The 24,292-nt window shown below is 46.3% G+C and overlaps 1 protein-coding gene across 1 annotated transcript in view; it reads right to left on the bottom strand.

Annotated features, from left to right (window-relative positions):
- Nucleotides 1–24,292, bottom strand: part of LOC123999341 (guanine nucleotide exchange factor subunit RIC1-like) — a 106,078-nt gene that overhangs the window by 9,536 nt on the left and 72,250 nt on the right. Inside the window, exons 7-24 of the mRNA XM_046304992.1 lie at nt 22,799–22,890; nt 21,772–21,860; nt 19,707–19,851; nt 17,868–18,072; nt 15,903–16,097; nt 15,711–15,749; nt 13,148–13,348; nt 10,219–10,379; nt 9,663–9,801; nt 9,185–9,274; nt 8,399–8,527; nt 8,080–8,244; nt 7,275–7,565; nt 5,974–6,117; nt 5,218–5,376; nt 4,457–4,593; nt 1,986–2,281; nt 1,384–1,602 (exon numbers count right to left, since the gene is read on the bottom strand). Coding sequence (XP_046160948.1) covers nt 1,384–1,602; nt 1,986–2,281; nt 4,457–4,593; nt 5,218–5,376; nt 5,974–6,117; nt 7,275–7,565; nt 8,080–8,244; nt 8,399–8,527; nt 9,185–9,274; nt 9,663–9,801; nt 10,219–10,379; nt 13,148–13,348; nt 15,711–15,749; nt 15,903–16,097; nt 17,868–18,072; nt 19,707–19,851; nt 21,772–21,860; nt 22,799–22,890 — 2,896 coding nt within the window. The remainder of the gene's footprint in view (nt 1–1,383; nt 1,603–1,985; nt 2,282–4,456; nt 4,594–5,217; nt 5,377–5,973; nt 6,118–7,274; nt 7,566–8,079; nt 8,245–8,398; nt 8,528–9,184; nt 9,275–9,662; nt 9,802–10,218; nt 10,380–13,147; nt 13,349–15,710; nt 15,750–15,902; nt 16,098–17,867; nt 18,073–19,706; nt 19,852–21,771; nt 21,861–22,798; nt 22,891–24,292) is intronic.

Raw genomic sequence — 24,292 nt, 5'->3', positions numbered from 1 at the left:
GAATTAGGCCAATATCCACTAGTTATAACTCAAAAAAAGAGCAATTAAGTTTTGGAAACATCTAAAATACAGTTACCTCCTCTCATATCATTACCAAGCCCTGCAATGCCAAGAGCTAAGCAAAGAAAAGTGTCCCCTCATCCAGCTGGTCCTGGGGCTGAGTTCACAAACCTGTTCTACTAACACACTGAAGCCTCAGGACCAGAACATCCAATCAATCAGAATAAAACTAATTACAACAGTCAAAACGAACGAACAAGAGAGAGAGAGAGAGATAGACAGACAGACAGACAGAGAGAGATACAGAGAGAGAGAGAGATGCAGAATTCTGAAAAAATATCCTCAGTGTACAACGTAGAACACCAAATGATGCATGCAGAGCAGAATTAGGCCGATACCCACTAATTATCAAAATCCAGAAAAGAGCTGTTAAATTCTACAACCACCTAAAAGGAAGCCATTCCCAAACCTTCCATAACAAAGCCATCACCTACAGAGAGATGAACCTGGAGAAGAGTCCCCTAAGCAAGCTGGTCCTGGGGCTCTGTTCACAAACACACCCCACAGAGCCCCAGGACAGCAGCACAATTAGACCCAATCAAATCATGAGAAAACAAAAAGATGTTTACTTGACACATTGGAAAGATTTTACAAAAAAAAACACGCAAACTAGAATGCTATTTGCCCCTAAACAGAGAGTAGACAGTGGCAGAATACCTGACCACTGTGACTGACCCAAACTTAAGGAAAGCTTTGACTATGTACAGACTCAGTTAGCATAGCCTTGCTATTGAGAAAGGCCGCCGTAGGAAGACATGGCTCTCAAGAGAAGACAGGCTATGTGCTCACTGCCCACAAAATGAGGTGGAAACTGAGCTGCACTTCCTAACCTCCTGCCAAATATATGACCATATTAGAGACACATATTTCCCTCAGATTACACAGATCCAAAGAATTGGAAAACAAACCCGATTTTGATAAACGCCCATATCTACTGGGTGAAATACCAGTGTGACATCACAGCAGCAAGATGTGTGATCGGTTGCCACAAGGGCAACCAGTGAAGAACAAACACCATTGTAAATACAAGCCATATTTATGTTTATTTATTTTCCATTTTGTACTTTAACCATTTGCACATGTACATTATCTACTTCACTTGCTTTGGCAATGTAAACTTATGTTTCCCATGCCAATAAAGCCCCTTGAATTGAGAGCGCGAGGGAGAGAGCGGTAGAGCGTGAGGGAGAGAGCGGTAGAGCGCGAGGGAGGTAAAGAGCGAGGTAGAAATTGAGCGAGAAAGAGGTTGGTAGAGAGTTCTCTGACTACATCTCAGTGAAAGAGAGTCTCAGCTGTTCCTATCTTCTGATGAAGACTACTTACTTTTGTTGGTTAGTGGAGAGAGGAAGGCCTCCTGTGTCTGTGGCCCCCCGTGGGACAAGGCAGTGTCCATCTCTGTAGGCTCTGTAGGTCCAAGAGCCCCCAGCCCGTCTAGCCAGGTGTGGTTGCTGTTGCGTGCTGCGGCCTGCGGGCGTGCTGTGTCCATGTCACTGTTCAACAGGCTGTCTGCTGACTGGGACTTCAGTAGATGCTGGCTCAGCACTAGAGGGAGGGAGGGAGGAACAAACAGGGTCAGATTTAATTGAAAGATAAAAATAACACTTAACTAAACAAATACGACTTGCACCCAATGAGTCAGAGGGTGAGGGGGACAGTCATTGCTGAGGACAAAAATGCATTGCAAACACAGACGGACAGAGCCCCTGTAGCACCAGCAGTCACACACACTTACAGAAGTATTCCAATTACCTCAACACACACACACACACACACACACACACACACACACACACACACACACACACACACACACACACACACACACACACACACACACACACACACACACACACACACACACACACACACACACACACACACACACACACACACACACACACACACACACACACACACACACACACCTGTCCTGCGGTGTCCGTTCTTGAAAGGCGAGCTGATGGAGCCGGCTGGGGTGACAGGAAACGGCCACAGGAAGTCCTTGTGTAGACACTTCAGCGCCATGACAAAATCATCAACCCGCGCCACCCGCGTGCGCTCGTGGCACAGCCAGCCAATCAGCTCAAAACCCAGCTGGGCAGAGAAACAACCCAGCTCTTTCAGTCTGATGTGCTCAAGGAGGTGGCGGGCGTGACGCCTCAGCATCATGTCTATGTACATGTTCTCTGCACAGTCACTGTCCTTAGACCACCTCTCAGACCTAGAGGAGGAGGGAGAAATGTGTTATAGCTATGAAGAGAAAGGCCTATAGTACATACACTGCTTTACCAGAGTTGAGCTCAATTCCATCCAACTTTCAGTCAGTCCAGGAAGTGATTGAACTCTAATGAGCCGACAGGAATAAAATAAAATAAATGGAACTGACCAACTCCGTGGGGTCCGTGTACTGAGCCCAGAAATGATTGGGAAGAGGACAATCCCTCTCAGTACACATTAGATCAGCCTTTCTGACAGAATGGGTCACAACATGTCAGAGTATATTTATAATTATTTAATTGATTACTGGAATTGATTTGGCCAAGTGCAACACAGCTCTCTGCTTAACAGCGGTGCCAGTTTGGAACAGCGGTGCCGGTTTGGAACAGCGGTGCCGGTTTGGAACAGCGGTGCCGGTTTGGAACAGAGGTGCCGGTTTGGAACAGAGGTGCCGGTTTGGAACAGAGGTGCCGGTTTGGAACAGAGGTGCCGGTTTGGAACAGAGGTGCCGGTTTGGAACAGAGGTGCCGGTTTGGAACAGAGGTGCCGGTTTGGAACAGCGGTGCCGGTTTGGAACAGAGGTGCCGGTTTGGAACAGAGGTGCCGGTTTGGAACAGAGGTGCCGGTTTGGAACAGAGGTGCCGGTTTGGAACAGAGGTGCCGGTTTGGAACAGAGGTGCCGGTTTGGAACAGAGGTGCCGGTTTGGAACAGAGGTGCCGGTTTGGAACAGAGGTGCCGGTTTGGAACAGAGGTGCCAGTGGGAGGAAGATGCGTGTTGCTGCAGCAGTGGCATTCAGCAGCAGATGAGCCGTCATCATTCTCACTCAACGCTGTCATCAAATGGACTCAAGCTGTCAAATGGACTCAAGCTGTCAAATGGACTCAAGCTGGCCACAAGTTCTGACTGAGCTCAATCGTCATGAAATGCAAATACAACAATTTGTTTTTCTCGCTTGGATTCATACAAACTTTGTGAAATAACAAGGAGTGCCAACAATGTGTTTTGGCGGGGAAGTGCTTAGTAATGAGTCTCAAAACGAACAAATTAAAACTAAAAATCCACAGCATGATGGTAAACCTAGAGAGTTCTTTCAGAACAGGGCCGAAAGCTTCAGGAAACAGTGCTTTGACAGTGGAGAAGTCCGTCAGCTAGCAAGACGTTGTAATTTAGCAGGTGATAAGCATCAATAAGGGAGTACTCTCTCTCATAGATGTGAGTTTCTCTTTCAAACAATCCCCTGGCCTTCCACAGCTAATAGCTAGCTAGCTAACGTTAGCCAAAGCAAGCTAGCTCGTGACTGATAGTTCAGTACAGAATAAGTTCAGGCCTACTGTACATCTTACTGTAGAAATTATTGTTGAAAACAAGTCTAGGTTGGAACTGTTGCTGTTAAAATACAAGTCATCAGTTTCCTTCTGAACTGGAATAAACTGATTGAAGCAAGATTTTTTTTTTTTTGAAGAGTTCTGGGTTGCTCATCTACAGCAGGAAGTGGTCTCCTGCCTGACTGAGAAAGCAGTAGATGTTCTGATCTAGTTTGCGAGTCAGGGTTCCTAACTCTGGCATACTTTAAAAACAAGTACAGAAACAGACTCCATGCTGAGTCTGAGTCTCCTTACTGTTGCACTGTAAAAAACTGAGCCCAGAATAGACATGCTTGTTGAAAACGGCAACTTGTGTGATTTGGTCAATCAGTTCATTATAAAAAATATTGATTGTATTTTAACAGCTACAGTACCAACCTAGACAGGTATGTAATGGTGTTTTTAATGGGTAAAATAACATGAATATATATTTATATGGGTATTTCATTATTTGTTTTTGTCTATTGCATTTGTTTTAGGCATAATGGAAATGAAATGTACCAATAGTTAAGTAAAGTTGCATATTTTCCTAAGCTTGGGTCCCAGGAAAACATTTTTCATTTGAGTCCAAGGCTGAAAATGTTTAATAACCCCCTGCATTAGATACTCAACAAACAAAAGCTGCCTTTGGATCGTATGATTACTAAAGAGAGGAGATGTCAAATAAAGTGTGTGTGTGTGTGTGTGTGTGTGTGTGTGTGTGTGTGTGTGTGTGTGTGTGTGTGTGTGTGTGTGTGTGTGTGTGTGTGTGTGTGTGTGTGTGTGTGTGTGTGTGTGTGTGTGTGTGTGTGTGTGTGTGTGTGTGTGGTGTACCCCTTAGCAGAGGGCCCAGAGGGCATGCTGAAGGTCTTCTGTAGGTTAAACTTCCCAGCAGCGATGCTGTCAGCTGACGGAGACAGACTGATGCTGCGATTCCTGAAGAACTCAAAACCTCCCGTCGAACTGGGTTCCTGTTGAGAAGACAGATCAGCGAGGAAACTCATCCAGTAAGCCTCTGACACAGCAGGGTTTCTGCACCATATAGCCAGTTATGGGTATCTATATCCAATTATACAGAGGTGGAGGCAGTAGCCTCATAGCAGTCTTTAATTTATACAGTGTTTTTAGACCATCTCAACCATTACTCCATGGATAACACTAAAGCATTAAGAGGTTTAGCTCCAACATAACATGTCAGAATGTGTGACAAACACAGAAAGAGAGAGAAGAGTAGAGAGAGGTAGAAGACAGAAAGAGAGAGAAGAGTAGAGAGAGGTAGAAGACAGAAAGAGAGAGAAGAGTAGAGAGAGGTAGAAGACAGAAAGAGAGAGAAGAGTAGAGAGAGGTAGAAGACAGAAAGAGAGAGAAGAGTAGAGAGAGGTAGAAGACAGAAAGAGAGAGAAGAGTAGAGAGAGGTAGAAGACAGAAAGAGAGAGAAGAGTAGAGAGAGGTAGAAGACAGAAAGAGAGAGAAGAGTAGAGAGAGGTAGAAGACAGAAAGAGAGAGAAGAGTAGAGAGAGGTAGAAGACAGAAAGAGAGAGAAGAGTAGAGAGGTAGAAGACAGAAAGAGATTATGAATTTGTTCCATCCTGTACCTGAGTGGTTGGTGTTGGGGGTGGGGTCTCCATCTCTCCAGAGCCAATGGCCTTGAGGAATCGGATCATGTGACGACAGAGGTCCCACTTGCCTTGCTCCAGAGCCGTGTTGAAGAGTAGTGTAGCGTGTTGCCTGCTCACTGCTGGAACCTCCATGTTCTGGGGACAACAGTCACATTATCAATACAAGCCTTTTAACTACTTAACCCTTAACCCTGGCTCCATCCCTAACCTTAACCCTGGCTCCATCCCTAACCTTAACCCTGGCTCCATCCCTAACCCCCTGGCTCCATCCCTAACCTAAACCCTGGCTCCATCCCTAACCTAAACCCTGGCTCCATCCCTAACCTAAACCCTGGCTCCATCCCTAACCTAAACCCTGGCTCCATCCCTAACCTAAACCCTGGCTCCATCCCTAACCTTAACCCTGGCTCCATCCCTAACCTTAACCCTGGCTCCATCCCTAACCTTAACCCTGGCTCCATCCCTAACCTTAACCCTGGCTCCATCCCTAACCTTAACCCTGGCTCCATCCCTAACCTTAACCCTGGCTCCATCCCTAACCTTAACCCTGGCTCCATCCCTAACCTTAACCCTGGCTCCATCCCTAACCTTAACCCTGGCTCCATCCCTAACCTTAACCCTGGCTCCATCCCTAACCTTAACCCTGGCTCCATCCCTAACCCCAATACCAGTCACATTTCTAAATAAATGTTTGCCTCTGGTAATTAGGATGAGACAGGGGAGTATGTTAACCTGTAGTATAATGAGATAGGATGCAGCGGTGTCCAGGTCCTGGGCCATCAGACATTCCTCAAACAGATCCTTGGGGTTGCCCACGGCAGCAAACAGGTAGTTCCACAGGGCAAACTCTGTCTTCCTGGCGCAGTGCACGATGGTCTGGAGCAGAAACACACAGGCGCAGCTACATTAGACACACAGTCACTATATAGTGCACTACTTCTAACCAGAGCCCTATTGGCCCAGAGTAGCTATAATACTACGAGCCCAGGTCAAAACTAGTGATGTAAAGTACTTAAGTAAAAATACTTGAAAGTACTACTTAAGTAGTTTTTTAGGGTATCTGTACTTTACTATTTATAGTTTGGCCAACTTTTACTTCACTACATTCCTAAAGAAAATGACGTACTTTTTACTCCATACATTTTACCTGACACCCCAAAGTATTCGTGAGATGTTGAATGCTTAGCAGGACAGGAAAATGGTCCAATTCACACACTTATCAAGAGAACAACGTTGGTCATCCCTACTACCACTGATCTGGCGGACTCACGAAACACAAACGCATGGTTTGTAAATTATGTCTGAGTGTTGGAGTCTGCCCCTGGCTATCTGTAAATTAAAACAAGAGAATGGTGCCGTCTGCTTTGCTTAATATAAGGAATTTGAAATGATTTATACTTTTACTTTTGTTATAGAACTAAATACTTTTACTGGGTGACTTCCACTTTTACTTGAGTATCTTTTACTAAAGTATGATTGGGTACTTCTTCCACCACTGGATAGGATGCTAATGGGGATCCTGATAAAACACTATGAGCCCAGGTCAGACTACTGTACACAAGATCAGTAATTACCATGATCTTGAATGTCCTAGACAAGGAAACAACATTCAGCAGCTCACAGATCACTGCACCTGTACATAGCCCATCCCCATATTGTTAATTATTTATTTATTTTTGCTCCTTTGCACCCCAGTATCACTACTTGCACATTAATCTTCTGCACATTAATCTCTCCAGTGTTTAATTGCTAAATTGTAATTATTTTGCCACTATGTCCTATTTATTTTCTTACCTCCCTAATCTTACTACATTTACACACACTGTATATACACTTTTCTACTGTATTATTGACTGCACTTTTGTTTACTCCATGTGTAACTCTGTGTTGTTGTTTGTGTCACACTGCTATGCTTTATCTTGGCCAGGTTGCAGTTGTAAATGAGAACTTGTTCTCAACTGGCCTACCTGGTTAAATAAAGGTGAAATATATATATATTTTTTAATGAACCACTTGATCAACGTCTCTGTTACCTGGAGGAACAGGGGGAACTCTGTGATGAACTTGGCCACGGTGGGTAGCAGCGGGTCAGGGATGGGCTCCCGGGAGGTGGCCTCCTCCTCCAGCACCACGTGGACCATGAGCTCCATGACGTGGGGGAAGTAGGGGAGAGCTGCGCAGGACTGGGCCAGGAGAAGGGCCTGCTCCCCCAGGTTACGGACCAGGAGTTGCCTCAGGATGTGGTGGAGGTAGATCTGGGAAGTCCTCTCCACCGTGCAGTAGGGGAACAACCCCTCTAGGGACTCCCGGCCCTCTCTGGGACCCTGCAGAAAATACACAAAAAACACAACATTTTTAAATCTTATTTTCTACAAGTTTAACCTTCACAGGCTACTACTATTATTTATCTCTTAAGCTTGCAAACAATGGATTGCAATTTGCTGAAATTGCTGCTGGCCTGGCTGCTGCCTGGGAACGAGCTGAGCGCCTGCTGCTGACGTCACTCACAATGCACCTCTGCAACGTGTTGTGACTGTGTGTGTGACGGAGAAAATAGTTTTTGTGTCATTTAGAGGGAAAATGCAGTTTCGGGTTTGAGTCACTTTTCAAAAGTTGCTCAAAATTACAAACACATTTGTAAAAGTAGCTAAATCTGTTGCTAGGTGCTGTTTGGGGAAAAAAAAAAGTTGCCAGGGTAGTTTTTTTTTTTTTTAGGTTGCCAGGAAAGTCTGAAAAGTAGCTAAATTTAGCAACAAAATTGCTAAGTTGGCATCACTACTCATTAGATGCACCCAGGCCCAGGGAATGCTCCTACTATAATACAATACTCCTCTCTACCTGCAGGCTGTCATAGACCACAGTCTCGTTGGAAGCTCCCAGAACCAGAGCATCTTCAAACAGCACAGCCAGGGGATAGATGTTGATGTGGAAGGGCAGCATGATGCGGCGAGACAGGAAGGAGTGGGGCTTACGATGGTCACGAGGGAACAGGGGGAGCCACACCTTCAGATAACAGAACATAAGACAAGGAAATAGGTTGGTCAAATCATTGCAGCAACAGTCACAAAAGACAACGTTTAGTTGAGTTCATTTATTTGGCCATTCACAGACAACAACAAGACATCAACAGAAGTAGTAAAACCAGATAGCAGTATACCTTCATCCCAGCCTCTCCACACGACAGCCACAGAGCCTCCAGTAGGTGACGCTTCTTCCTGTTACTACGACACGTTGTCCACACATTCTCTACATACTGGGCCAGAACCACTGGAGGACAGAACGGCAGCTGGAGGGAGAGAGAACGTTAAACGCCATAACAACATAATATAACGTACCCTGTATGATTTTAATTTATTTTAATTTTTAATTTAGCCTTTATTTAACCAGGCAAGTCAGTTAAGAACAAATTCTTATTTTCAATGACGGCCTAGGAACAGTGTTCAGGGGCAGAACGACAGATTTGTACCTTGTCAGCTCGGGGGTTTGAACTCGCAACCTTCCGGTTACTAGTCCAACGCTCTAACCACTAGGCTACCCTGCCGCCCCAATGATACCAATGAATCAATAATGAAGTGACTGGTTGCTGGGTGTAATGATTCCATTCTAATGTCAGATAAATTAGAACACATTGTGATATTGTTGTATGGTGGTATTGAACATGTTGTGTTTTGGTGGTGTAGAGATGTTATATGATGTACTGTTTTATCTTTAGCTCATTCAGTACAAACATAGTTCACTGTTTTATATGTAATTTGGTGTGTTTGGACCCCAGGAAGAGGAGCAGCTGCCCTGGCAGGAACTAATGGAGAACCATAATAAAATACAAATACTAGGGGGAAGGCTTTGGGTCAATTACATTTCAACTCAGGAAGTACACTTGACTGAATTGAAATGGAATTGACCCCAACCCTGCTAGGAGGTGGATAGAGGATGTGACCGGAACCTTCTCCTGTAGCTGGGGTCCAGAACGGTCTCTCTGTAGCATGATGAGCTGGCCTGCCAGGTTCAGTATGATGCTGTCTGCCATACAGGCCTGTCACGGGCACAGAGGGACACACAAACATGAATACATTTACATATTTTAGCTGTTATCCAGAGCGACTCGGTACATAAACTAAACTCAGCAAAAGAAAAACATCCCTTTTTCAGGACCCTGTCTTTCAAAGATAATACGTAAAAATCTAAATAACTTCACAGATCTTCGTTGTAAAGGGTTTAAACACCGTTTCCCATGTCGTTAAGACACTAACAGCTTACAGACGGTAGGCAATTAAGGTCACAGTTATGAAAACTTAGGACACTAAAGAGGCCTTTCTACTGACTCTGGAAAAACACCAAAAGAAAGATGCTCTGAGCGTGATCGCGGTCTCTGGGGGTACGGAGAGGAGGTTGTGTGTCTGTGTTTGCGTGTGTTTGTGTACCTGCTGTGGGGCTTTGAGCGTGATGCCAGTCTCTGTGCGTACGGAGGTGAGGGTGACTGACACCACCAGGGCAGGATGAGGAATGTAGCGAGACATGGACACCTCCTGAAGCAGCTCAACACTGGCTGATGGATTGGGCCTGCAGAGAGAGAGACACACACATGATCTGTATTGGCCAGCTGTAAAGCTTAACCCCAGTTAAGGCCACAACCAATGTTATGAAACTTCCTTTTGGACTGTAGTAGGTTACTGTGACATCTTGTTCATCTTACTTCCTTATTTGTGTAAATGGTGTCTTTTATTGCTCTTTCCGTATCTACACTGGTCCCATGTTTCATGAGCTGAAAGATCTCATCATGTGATAGGTATTACTGGGGTTTTCCCCCACAAAGTTATTTTCACAACACTACTGATTACTGTCTGAGACCTTCTGTGTCAGGTGACATTCAGTACCTGTCCTGTCTGCTAGTAATGTTGTGTGTGAGAGTGAGATAGTTCTTGTTGAGTATGAGTGTGTGTGCCTGTGCCTGTCCTCAGCATGCGTGTACCACCCTACCCGTCATGTCTCCTCTCCATGCTGTAGAGGCAGATGGAGCAGTCTGCCCTGAAGAGGATGATCATGTCTCTGAACACGTTGAGCAGCAGAGTGTCAGAGTGCAGCTTGGTGACGGAGGAGAAGGTGTTATCCAGGTTAGACGACCGCAGGTACAGACGCAGCTAGCCAGGGAGACACAACACAATCATTACATCTACTGTATAGATCTACCAACCGTGTAGAGACACAGCTAGCCAGGGAGACACAACACAATCATTACATCTACTGTATAGATCTACCAACCGTGTAGAGACACAGCTAGCCAGGGAGACACAACACAATCATTACATCTACTGTATAGATCTACCAACCGTGTAGAGACACAGCTAGCCAGGGAGACACAACACAATCATTACATCTACTGTATAGATCTACCAACCGTGTAGAGACGCAGCTAGCCAGGGAGACACAACACAATCATTACATCTACTGTATAGATCTACCAACCGTGTAGAGACACAGCTAGCCAGGGAGACACAACACAATCATTACATCTACTGTATAGATCTACCAACCGTGTAGAGACACAGCTAGCCAGGGAGACACAACACAATCATTACATCTACTGTCTAGATCTACCAACCGTGTAGACACAGCTAGCCAGGGAGACAACACAATCATTACATCTACTGTTTAGATCTACCAACCGTGTAGAGACACAGCTAGCCAGGGAGACAATCATTACATCTACTGTATAGATCTACCAACCCGTGTAGAGACACAGCTAGCCAAGAGGACAATCATTACATCTACTGTATAGATCTACCAACCGTGTAGAGACACAGCTAGCCAGGGAGACAACACAATCATTACATCTACTGTATAGATCTACCAACCGTGTAGAGACACAGCTAGCCAGGGAGACACAACACAATCATTACATCTACTGTATAGATCTACCAACCGTGTAGAGACACAGCTAGCCAGGGACACAACACAATCATTACATCTACTGTATAGATCTACCAACCGTGTAGAGACACAGCTAGCCAGGGAGACACAACACAATCATTACATCTACTGTCTAGATCTACCAACCGTGTAGACACAGCTAGCCAGGGAGACAACACAATCATTACATCTACTGTATAGATCTACCAACCGTGTAGAGACACAGCTAGCCAGGGAGACAACACAATCATTACATCTACTAGAGACACAGCTAGCCAGGGAGACAACAAATCATTACATCTACTGTGATCTACCAACCGTGTAGAGACACAGCTAGCCAGGGAGACAACACAATCATTACATCTAATAGATCATTACATCTACATCTACTGTATAGATCTACCAACCGTGTAGAGACACAGCTAGCCAAGAGGACAATCATTACATCTACTGTATAGATCTACCAACCGTGTAGAGACACAGCTAGCCAGGAGACAACACAATCATTACATCTACTGTATAGATCTACCAACCGTGTAGAGACACAGCTAGCCAGGAGACACAACACAATCATTACATCTACTGTATAGATCTACCAACCGTGTAGAGACACAGCTAGCCAGGGAGACAACACAATCATTACATCTACTGTATAGATCTACCAACCGTGTAGAGACACAGCTAGCCAGGGAGACAACACAATCATTACATCTACTGTATAGATCTACCAACCGTGTAGAGACACAGCTAGCCAGGGAGACAACACAATCATTACATCTACTGTCTAGATCTACCAACCACAGTGTAGAGACACAGCTAGCCAGGGAGACAACACAATCATTACATCTACTGTATAGATCTACCAACCGTGTAGAGACACAGCTAGCCAGGGAGACAACACAATCATTACATCTACTGTATAGATCTACCAACCGTGTAGAGACACAGCTAGCCAGGGAGACACAACACAATCATTACATCTACTGTATAGATCTACCAACCGTGTAGAGACACAGCTAGCCAGGGAGACAACACAATCATTACATCTACTGTATAGATCTACCAACCGTGTAGAGACACAGCTAGCCAGGGAGACAACACAATCATTACATCTACTGTATAGATCTACCAACCGTGTAGAGACACAGCTAGCCAGGGAGACAACACAATCATTACATCTACTGTATAGATCTACCAACCGTGTAGAGACACAGCTAGCCAGGGAGACAATCATTACATCTACTGTATAGATCTACCAACCCGTGTAGAGACACAGCTAGCCAAGAGGACAATCATTACATCTACTGTATAGATCTACCAACCGTGTAGAGACACAGCTAGCCAGGGAGAGAACCATTACATCTACTGTATAGATCTACCAACCCGTGTAGAGACACAGCTAGCCAAGAGGACAATCATTACATCTACTATATAGATCTACCAACCGTGTAGAGACACAGCTAGCCAGGGAGAGAACCATTACATCTACTGTATAGATCTACCAACCGTGTAGAGACACAGCTAGCCAGGGAGACACACAATCATTACATCTACTGTATAGATCTACCAACCGTGTAGAGACACAGCTAGCCAGGGAGACACACAATCATTACATCTACTGTATAGATCTACCAACCGTGTAGAGACACAGCTAGCCAGGGAGAGAACCATTACATCTACTGTATAGATCTACCAACCGTGTAGAGATACAGCTAGCCAGGAGGACAGGAGAAACATTCAATACTGCTGTTCTTCTCGTCTCTCAATCAATCAGTCAATCCAATCAAACAATCATTAACTGAATCCATCAGCTGGGGTAAACCCAGCCCCTCCGCGACCAGCCTCTCCGCACTTCATCCAAACACAATGAGAATATTGTACTGTGTCGTATCTCGTCATATTGCGCCGTATTGTACTGTGTTGCGTCGGGTCGTGTTGCGTCGGGTCGTGTCGGGTCGTGTCGTATTGTGACGTATTGTATCCTGTCCTGTTGTCTCACCTCTTCTTGCCGGTCGATGAAATTGTAACAGGCAACAACAACAAAGCCGTTCCACCAGACCAGCCCTCCTGTCACGGTCATGTTCTGCTCCTGAGTGATGTTCCCAAACAGCTTCCATTTCCTGGTGGACATGCAGTAATGTGCAAAGCCACGTCTCCCTGCTACAGCTATACACTGGCCTGCTGTGTCTATGGCTGCAAACTAGACACACACAAGGACATCAAAAGATCACTTTACCAGGAGCACACCCACTGACATACCCACCCACAGACACCCACAGACAGACACACAGCCTGACAGAAACAGATAGACAGGCATCCAGTCACAGGCAGACACACACACAGACACTCTCTCTCTCACACACACACACACACAGAGACACTCACACACACACACACACACACAGAGAGACACTCACTGACACACACAGAGAGACACTCACTGACACACACACACAGAGAGACACTCGCAGACACACACACACAGAGAGACACTCGCAGACACACACACACAGAGAGACACTCGCAGACACACACACACAGAGAGACACTCGCAGACACACACACACAGAGAGACACTCGCAGACACACACACACAGAGAGACACTCGCAGACACACACACACAGAGAGACACTCGCAGACACACACACACAGAGAGACACTCACAGACACACACACACAGAGAGACACTCACAGACACACACACACAGAGAGACACTCACAGACACACACACACACAGAGAGACACTCACAGACACACACACACAGAGAGACACTCACAGACACACACACACAGAGAGACACTCACAGACACACACACACAGAGAGACACTCACAGACACACACACACAGACACTCACAGACACACACACACACACTCACAGACACACACACACACACACACACACACACACACACACTCACAGACACACACACACACACACACAGAGAGACACTCACAGAGAGACACACATAGAGAGACACTCACAGAGAGACACACACACACAGAGACTCACACAGAGACTCACACAGAGACTCACACAGAGACTCACACACACACACACAGAGACTCACACACACACAGAGACTCACACACACACACACACACACACACACACACACACACACACAGAGACTCACACACAGAGACTCACACACACACACACACAGAGACTCACACACACACACACACCGAGACTCACACACACAGACTCACAGAGACTCACACACACACACACCGAGACTCACACACACCGAGACTCACACACACACACACAGAGACTCACACACACACACAGAGACTCACACACGCACACACAGAGACTCACACACACACACACAGAGACTCACACACACACACACAGAGACTCACACACACACACACAGAGACTCACACACACACACACAGAGACTCACACACACACAGAGACTCACACACGCACAGAGACTCACACACGCACAGAGACTCACACACGCACAGAGACTCACACACACACACAGAGACTCACACACACACACACAGAGACTCACACACGCACAGAGACTCACACACGCACAGAGACTCACACACGCACAGAGACTCACACACGCACAGAGACTCACACACGCACAGAGACTCACACACGCACAGAGACTCACACACGCACAGAGACTCACACACGCACAGAGACTCACACACACACACACACACACACACACACACACACACACACACACACACACACACACACAGACACACAGACACTCACACACACAGACACTCACACAGACAGACACTCACACAGACAGACACACAGACAGACACACACACACAGAGACACTCACAGAGACACACACAGAGACACACACAGAGACACACACAGAGACACACACAGAGACACACACAGAGACACACACAGAGACACTCACAGAGACACTCACAGAGACACACACAGAGAGACACACAGAGAGACACACAGAGAGACACACACAGAGAGACACACAGAGAGACACACAGAGAGACACACAGAGAGACACACACAGAGAGACACACAGAGACACTCACAGAGAGACACACAGAGACACTCACAGAGAGACACAGAGACACTCACAGAGAGACACAGAGACACTCACAGAGAGACACAGAGACACTCACACACACAGAGACACTCACACACACAGAGAGACTCACACACACAGAGACTCACACACACAGAGACTCACACACAGACAGACACACAGACAGTCACACACACAGACAGACAGACAGTCACACACACACAGACAGACACTCACACACACACAGACAGACACTCACACACACAGACAGACACTCACACACACAGACAGACACTCACACACACAGACAGACACTCACACACACACACAGACAGACACTCACACACACAGACAGACACTCACACACAGACAGACACTCACACACACACAGACAGACACTCACACACACAGACAGACACTCACACACACAGACAGACACACACACACAGACAGACACTCACACACACAGACAGACACACACACAACCACCCTTACCCCAACAGACAGACCGACACCACCCACTCACCCGTATAGGCCAGTTGCTCTCTAGGTATGTGCTGTGAATCTACAAGAGAGACGGTATTACTGACAGGACAATACAACTCTTCTGCAGCTCATATCAGGGCTAAATCTGAAGGGGATCCTCATGACAGACACTGACAATGTTCAAAAAGGATTAAGCAACAGATAGAACCTCCATATACATTTGGCTAGCTACCTGGACCACGTGCCAGTGCTTGTATCCCAGTAAAGTAGAGTTGGGCGAGGGGTGGTGGGTGGGGCTGCCCTCCCCGCCGTGGGGGAGGTTATGGGGGTGGGGGCTCTCTGAGCTGCCAGAGGAGAGCTGGGTGGGGTCACCACAGGTTAGGTAGAGACGGTCCTCCCCGTGAAGTAACACCTGCTCCTGGTTACTCTGGAGACAACAGGTACTCATTATTCCTCATTTAAAGACTAAGCAGAACACATCACTTTTTCATACAAACGTATTTATAAAGGCCTTTTTACATCAGCCGATGTCACAAAGTGCTGTACAGAAACTCAGCCTAAAACCACAAACACACCATCTGTGTATTCATGTGGACGTGCCTTCAGAAAGTATTCACACCCCTGAACTTTTTACACATTTTGTTGTGATGCAGGCTGAATTAAAAATGGAATAAATTTAGATTTTTTGGTCACTGGCCCACACACACACACACACACACACACACACACACACACACACACACACACACACACACACACACACACACACACACACACACACACACACACACACACACACACACACACACACACACACACAATATCCCATAATGTTAAAGTGGAATTATGTTTTTAGAAATGTTGACAAATTAATTAAAAATGAAAAGCTGAAATGCCTCGAGTCAATAAGCATTCTAAATAAGTTCAGGAGTAAAAATGTGCTGAACAAGTCACATAATAAGTTGCAGACTCACACTGCGCAATAATAATATAATTATTTTTAAACTACTACCCCGTCGCTGTACCCCACACATACAGATAATTGTAAGGTCCCTCAGTCGAGCAGTGAAATCACCTCGATCCCTTTGAACACGGTGAAGTAAATATTTACACTTTGGATGGTGTATCAATACACCCAGTTACTACAAAGATACAGGTACAACTTAGTTGCCGGAGAGGAAAGAAACAGCTCAGGGAATTCACCATGAGGCCAACGGTGTCTTTAAAACAGTTACAGAGTTTAATGGCTGTGATAAGAGATAACTGAGGATGGATCAACATTGTAGTTCCTCCACAATACTAACCTAAATGATAAGAGTGAAAAGGAAGCATGCACACAATACAAATATTCCAAAAACATACATCCTGTTTGCAATAAAACACTAAAGAAATGTGGCAAATAAATTAACTTTTTGTACCGAATAGAAAATTGTTAAATCCAACACAACACTGAGTAACACTTCATATTTAGTGGCTGCATCACATCATGGATGAGCTCATCATCAGCAAGGACTGGGGATTTTTTTTTTAGGATAAAAATATACTGAATGGAGATAAGCACAGGCAAAATCCTAGAGGAAAACCTGGTTCCCTCCGCTTTCCACCAGACACTGAGATTAATTCACCTTTCAGAAAGACAACCTAAAATCAAGGCCAACTCTACACTAGAGTTGCTTACCAAGACAACATTGAATGTTCCCGAGTGGCCTCGTTACAGTTTTGACTTAAAATCGGCATGGAAATCTATGGAAAGACTTGAAAATGGCTGTCTAGCAATGATCAATACCCAACTTGACAGAGCCTGAACATTTTTTGAAAGAATAAATGGGCAAATATTGTACAATCTAGGTGTGCAAAGCTCTTCAAGAGCTATCAGGAAGACTCACAGCTGTAATCACTGTCAAAGGTGATTCTAACATGTATTAACTCAAGGGGTTGAATACTTATATTATTTATTTGTTTTCTATTAATTGTAAAAAATAAAAATAAATATATATACACACATATTTTTCTTCCACTTTGACATTAAAGTATTTTGTGTAGATAGTTAACAATTAAATACATCCATTTTAATCCTTGTTTGTAACAACGCCATTTGGAAAAAGTCCAGGGGTGTGACTACTTTCTGAGGCACTGTAAGTGGGTGACAGGGTGTGTGTGTGTGTGCATGCATATAATGCAATGTCCATAACATCACCGTGCAGGGGTTGACAGTGAGGGCGCTCTTGATGAAGTTGAACTGCAGTATGCCAGCCTGCTGGGTCTGGGGAGGAGCCTGCTCCATGTTCTCTACTAGCTCCGCCTCCTCTCTGCTGGTGATGACCCACAGGTGGTAGCCCTCTGCTCCCCAGCACATTGAGCTGATATTTATAGGGTCCTTTTTAGTTCCGTCTGACCGATACCTGGAGAGAGATAGGAGGGCAGAATAATATGCAAAAATGCACCCTATATGAAGTCAATGAAAGAGCGCCATCTTCAGTCTGCACTGAGGTGTACAGGTCTTGTTTTTGTTGTATGGAATGTTTACATCTACAGTACATTAGGAAGTTTTCAGACCCCTTCAGTTTTTCCACATTTTATTACGTTACAGCCATATTCTAAAATTGATTTAAACCCCCCCCCCCCCAATCATTCTATTACACAACCCCAAAGTAAAAACAAGTTTACATTTTTTTTTGCAAATGTATCAAAAATAAAACTGAAATATCATATTAACAGCACCTTTGGGTACCTTTGAGTCTTATTGGGTATGAAGCTACACGCTTGGCACACCTGTATTTGGGGAGTTTCTCCCATTCTTCTCTGCAGATCCTCTCAAGCTCTGTCAGGTTGGACAGAGCTTGAGAGGATTTTTTTTTCAGGTCTCTCCAGAGATGTTCGATTGGGTTTAAGTCCGGGCTTTGTCCTGTTGGAAGGTGAACCTTCGCCCCAGTCCGAGGTCCTGAGTGCTCTGGAGCAGGTTTTCATCATGGATCTCTGTACATTGCTCAGCTGATCTTTCCCTGGATTCTGACTAGTCTCCCATTTCCTGTCACTGAAAAACATCCCCACAGCATAATGCTGCCACCACCATGCTTCACCGTAGGGATGGTATTGGCCAGGTGATGAGCGGTGCCTGGCTTCCTCCAGACGTGAAGCTTTGCATTCAGGCCAAAGAGTTCAATCTTGGTTTCATCAGACCAGAGAATCCTGGTTCTCATGGTCTGAGAATCTTTAGGTGACTTTTACTGAGGAGTGGCTTCTGTCTGGCCACTACCATAAAGGCCTGATTGGTGGAGTGCTGCAGAGATAGTTGTCCTTCTGGAAAGTTCTCCCATCTCCACAGAGGAACTCTTTAACTCTGTCAGAGTGACCATCTGGTTCTTCGTCACCTCCCTGACCAAGGCCCTTCTCCCCCGATTGCTCAGTTTGGCCAGGTGGCCAGCTCTAGGAGGACTCTTGGTGGTTTCAAACTTCTTCCATTTAACAATGATGGAGGCCACTGTTCTTTCAATGCTGCAGAATTTTTTTGGTTACCTTCCTCAGATGTGTGCCTCGACACAATGGTTTTGCTCTGACACTATCAACTGTAGGACCTTATATAGACAGTTATGTGCCTTTCCAAATCATGTCCAATCAATTGAATTTACCTCAGGTGGACTCCAATCAAGTTGTAGAAACATCAAGGATGATCAACGGAAACAGGATGCACCTGAGCTCAATTTCATGTCTCTTCGCAAAGAGTGAATACTTATGGAAATGGAATCGGTTTCTATTTTTAATACATTTGCGAAAAAACTTTGTCATTATGGGGTATTGTGTGGAGATTGATTATGTTTAATCCATTTTAGAATAAGGTTGTAATTTAACAAAATGTGAAAAGGGTGAAGGGGTCTGAATACTTTCTGAATGCACTGTGTACATCTGCTTTCTACATTACCAAAGCTTTTATATATGTGGGAGAAAAATTCCCTTTCGAAGGCAAATAAAGTTGTCTATATCCATCTAGAACTGTGCAGCTGACTGAACTGCAGAGGTAATTGTGATCATCACTTACGCAAAGTCCTCCCCCAGGGTACAGATGAGGTGGGCTCCGAACACACTCCACAGAGACAGTCCCCCGCACTCCCAGGTCACCATGGCAACACTGTAGTCGGGGGACCAGCGGATCAGCTTCACCGCGCCTGTCTTGTTACACACGTCTGAGGAGGAGGAGGAGGAGGAGGAGGAGGAGGAGGAGGAGGAGGAGGAGGAGGAACGGACGACAGGTCAGACAATATTTTCTGTAACATGGAGGGTTTGTTAAATATCCTTTTAAACCAAAACATAACTGTTCCTGGAACTATTGTCATGATTTTTTTCCAGCCGAACTTTCCAGCAACAGTTCTAGACCACATGAAAGAGGGATGAGACTACACGGCTTGTTTCACCACTTGTTGACAGAGATAGGTTGCAGGATCTCCCATGATGAAAACAGAGCTCAGGTTTATGATGGGTCAATAGGATTTCACACTGCACTCTCATTTTATACCATTCACTTCCACAAGGGGGCAGACACATACCATAACATGTAATCAACAGATTCTGTCTCATACATAGCCTGTGTTGAGGGGAACTAAACACCACTTGCACTTGCCAGTCGAAATCAAAACATTACCACTATTTACAATAAAAACATAACCACTATTTACAATAAAAACAATGTGAGAATAGAGAGTAGTAATTTGTATAAAAGGTACATGTGTCAGGTGGTACCAGGGTAGATGTGTTTAGGGGGTTGTGCCTCCCGGGGCAGTGTGTTTAGGGGGTTGTACGTACCGGGGCAGTGTGTAGGGTAGTGTGTTTAGGGGGTTGTGCTCCCGGGGCAGTGTGTTTAAGGGGTTGTACGTACCGGGGTAGTGTGTTTAGGGGTTGTACTTACCGGGGTAGTGTGTTTAGGGGTTGTACTTACCGGGGTACTGTGTTTAGGAGGTTGTACTTACCGGGGTAGTGTGTTTAGGGGTTGTACTTACCGGGGTAGTGTGTTTAGGGGTTGTACTTACCGGGGTAGTGTGTTTAGGGGTTGTACTTACCGGGGTAGTGTGTTTAGGGGTTGTACTTACCGGGGTAGTGTGTTTAGGGGTTGTACCTACCGGGGTTGTGTGTTTACCTTGTACTTACCGGGGTTGTGTGTTTAGGGGTTGTACTTACCGGGGTTGTGTGTTTAGGGGTTGTACTTACCGGGGTAGTGTGTTTAGGGGTTGTACTTACCGGGGTAGTGTGTTTAGGGGTTGTACTTACCGGGGTAGTGTGTTTAGGGGGTTGTACCCCGGGGTAGTGTGTTTAGGGGTTGTGCTCCCGGGGTAGTGTGTTTAGGGGTTGTACTTACCGGGGTAGTGTGTTTAGGGGTTGTACTTACCGGGGTAGTGTGTTTAGGGGTTGTACTTACCGGGGTAGTGTGTTTAGGGGTTGTACTTACCGGGGTAGTGTGTTTAGGGGTTGTACTTACCGGGGTAGTGTGTTTAGGGGTTGTACCTACCGGGGTTGTGTGTTTAGGGGTTGTACTTACCGGGGTTGTGTGTTTAGGGGTTGTACTTACCGGGGTAGTGTGTTTAGGGGTTGTACTTACCGGGGTAGTGTGTTTAGGGGTTGTACTTACCGGGGTAGTGTGTTTAGGGGTTGTACCTACCGGGGTAGTGTGTTTAGGGGGTTGTGCTCCCGGGGTAGTGTGTTTAGGGGTTGTACTTACCGGGGTAGTGTGTTTAGGGGTTGTACTTACCGGGGTAGTGTGTTTAGGGGTTGTACTTACCGGGGTAGTGTGTTTAGGGGTTGTACTTACCGGGGTAGTGTGTTTAGGGGTTGTGCTCCCGGGGTAGTGTGTTTAGGGGGTTGTGCTCCCGGGGTAGTGTGTTTAGGGGTTGTACTTACCGGGGTAGTGTGTTTAGGGGTTGTACCTACCGGGGTAGTGTGTTTAGGGGTTGTACGTACCGGGGTAGTGTGTTTAGGGGGTTGTACTTACCGGGGTAGTGTGTTTAGGGGGTTGTACTCACCGGGGTAGTGTGTTTAGGGGGTTGTACGTACCGGGGTAGTGTGTTTAGGGGGTTGTACGTACCGGGGTAGTGTATTTAGGGGGTTGTACGTACCGGGGTAGTGTTTAGGAGTGAGCTCCAGCTTGTGGGAGAGCTGCATGGACCCTGTAGTGGTATCGATACTGTACACCAACACTGAGCCACTGGAACACAGACAGAAACACGGTCAGTGGATTCAATACATTATTCAATACAATTAGCCTACATTTCCTGACTGACAAACAACTGCTGAAATAAGGCAACGTGAGGATTCAATAAATATTTAGATGAAAGGTTGGAGATTCAAATCACTCAGGCCATCTACCGTCGGCCACTCAGGCCATCTACCGTCTGCCACTCAGGCCATCTACCGTCTGCCACTCAGGCCATCTACCGTCGGTCACTCAGGCCATCTACCGTCGGTCACTCAGGCCATCTACCGTCGGTCACTCAGGCCATCTACCGTCTGTCACTCAGGCCATCTACCGTCTGTCACTCAGGCCATCTACCGTCTGTCACTCAGGCCATCTACCGTCTGTCACTCAGGCCATCTACCGTCTGTCACTCAGGCCATCTACCGTCTGTCACTCAGGCCATCTACCGTCTGTCACTCAGGCCATCTACCGTCTGTCACTCAGACCATCTACCGTCTGTCACTCAGGCCATCTACCGTCTGTCACTCAGGCCATCTACCGTCTGTCACTCAGACCATCTACCGTCTGTCACTCAGACCATCTACCGTCTGTCACTCAGACCATCTACCGTCTGTCACTCAGACCATCTACCGTCTGTCACTCAGGTTCTCTCGGTCTCCTGCTGACCTCAGTATCACCACAGGCCTCTATAAACCCTGCATTAATGGAATGTTAATTACACAATCAAGAGATGCAGAGTCACACTGTTCAGCCAGCCAGCCAGTCAACCTGCCAGCCAGTCAATCAGCCAGCCAGCCAGCCAGACAACCAGCCAGCCAACCAGCCAGGTGTCAATGTGTGAGAGATTAAAAATAGTCCAGACAGTCCTGCCAAGCTGGCAGATTGTACAATCCTTGAGGACCTCTTGTCAAGCACACACCAATCACACAAAAGATACACACACGTACCTGGCACAGCCAAAGGTCACCAGTCTGTACTTATTGTTGACAGCCACACACGTGCCGTCTGTTACATCTGCTGCCCAGACGCCCTGCAGCTGCTGTAAAAGAGGTCAGATCACCGCTTTTCCACTGACACACCTCTGCCTTTCACTTTCTTTCTCTCCCACACACAGCACATCACCTCACACAGCACATCACCTCACACAGCACATCACCTCACACAGCACATCACCTCACACAGCACATCACCTCACACAGCACATCACCTCACACAGCACATCACCTCACACAGCACATCACCTCACAGCACATCACCTCACACAGCACCTCACCTCACACAGCACCTCACCTCACACAGCACATCACCTCACCTCACACAGCACATCACCTCACACAGCACAGCACATCACACAGCACATCACAGCACATCACACAGCACATCACAGCACATCACACATCACCTCACATCACACATCACCTCACACAGCACCTCACCTCACACAGCACCTCACCTCACAGCACCTCACATCACCTCACACATCACCTCACACAGCACATCACACAGCACATCACACATCACCTCACACAGCACCTCACACAGCACCTCACACAGCACCTCACACATCACCTCACACAGCACCTCACACAGCACCTCACACAGCACATCACATCACCTCACACAGCACATCACCTCACACAGCACAGCACATCACCTCACACAGCACATCACATCACACAGCACATCACATCACACATCACATCACACAGCACATCACATCACACAGCACATCACCCCACACAGCACATCACACAGCACATCACATCACCTCACACAGCACATCACCTCACCTCACACAGCACAGCACATCACCTCACACAGCACATCACCCCACACAGCACATCACCTCACCTCACACAGCACATCACATCACACAGCACAGCACCTCACACCACATCACACAGCACATCACTTCACACAGCACATCACCTCACACAGCACATCACCTAACCTCACACAGCACAGCACCTCACATCACCCCACACAGCACATCACCTCACCTCACACAGCACATCACATCACACAGCACAGCACCTCACCTCACACCACACCACATCACTTCACACAGCACATCACCTCACACCACAGCACATCACCTCACACAGCACATCACATCACACATCACCTCACACAGCACATCACCTCACCTCACACAGCACATCACCTCACATCACATCACACAGCACAGCACCTCACCTCACACCACATTACACAGCACATCACCTCACCTCATCACACAGCACATCACCTCACACAGCACATCACACAGCACAGCACATCACACAGCACAGCACATCACCTCACACAGCACATCACACAGCACTTCACATCACACAGCACATCACACAGCACATCACCTCACCTCACACAGCACATCACACAGCATCTCACATCACATAGCACCTCACATCACACATCACTTCACACAGCACATCACTTCA

This window comes from Oncorhynchus gorbuscha, linkage group LG16 (genome assembly GCF_021184085.1).
Source record: "Oncorhynchus gorbuscha isolate QuinsamMale2020 ecotype Even-year linkage group LG16, OgorEven_v1.0, whole genome shotgun sequence".
In the NCBI taxonomy this organism is placed as follows: Eukaryota; Metazoa; Chordata; class Actinopteri; order Salmoniformes; family Salmonidae; genus Oncorhynchus; species Oncorhynchus gorbuscha.
Note: the sequence above shows the minus strand (reverse complement) of the source record. Positions and strands in the feature narration are given on the sequence as shown.